General features: G+C 64.3%; 1 protein-coding gene across 1 annotated transcript in view; it reads left to right on the top strand.

Annotated features, from left to right (window-relative positions):
• The window catches only part of NOVA2 (neuro-oncological ventral antigen 2), a 40,969-nt gene that overhangs the window by 37,093 nt on the left and 3,669 nt on the right, over window positions 1–207 (top strand). The window contains exon 6 of the mRNA XM_006764420.2: window positions 8–206. Within this exon, the coding sequence (XP_006764483.1) occupies window positions 8–206 (199 nt within the window). The remainder of the gene's footprint in view (window positions 1–7; window position 207) is intronic.

Genomic DNA, 207 nt, shown 5'->3' with positions numbered 1-207 from the left:
GGCCGCCGGGGCAGCTGGTGGCTTCCTGACGGCAGAGAAGTTGGCAGCTGAGAGTGCCAAGGAGCTGGTGGAGATTGCGGTGCCTGAGAACCTGGTGGGAGCCATCCTGGGCAAGGGGGGCAAGACGTTGGTGGAGTACCAGGAGCTGACAGGCGCCCGAATCCAGATCTCTAAGAAGGGCGAGTTCCTGCCAGGCACGCGGAACCG

This window comes from Myotis davidii, unplaced genomic scaffold (assembly GCF_000327345.1).
Source record: "Myotis davidii unplaced genomic scaffold, ASM32734v1 scaffold741, whole genome shotgun sequence".
In the NCBI taxonomy this organism is placed as follows: domain Eukaryota; kingdom Metazoa; phylum Chordata; class Mammalia; order Chiroptera; family Vespertilionidae; genus Myotis; species Myotis davidii.
The sequence above is the reverse complement of the archived record's forward strand: the minus strand, read 5'-3'. Positions and strand labels throughout refer to the sequence as shown.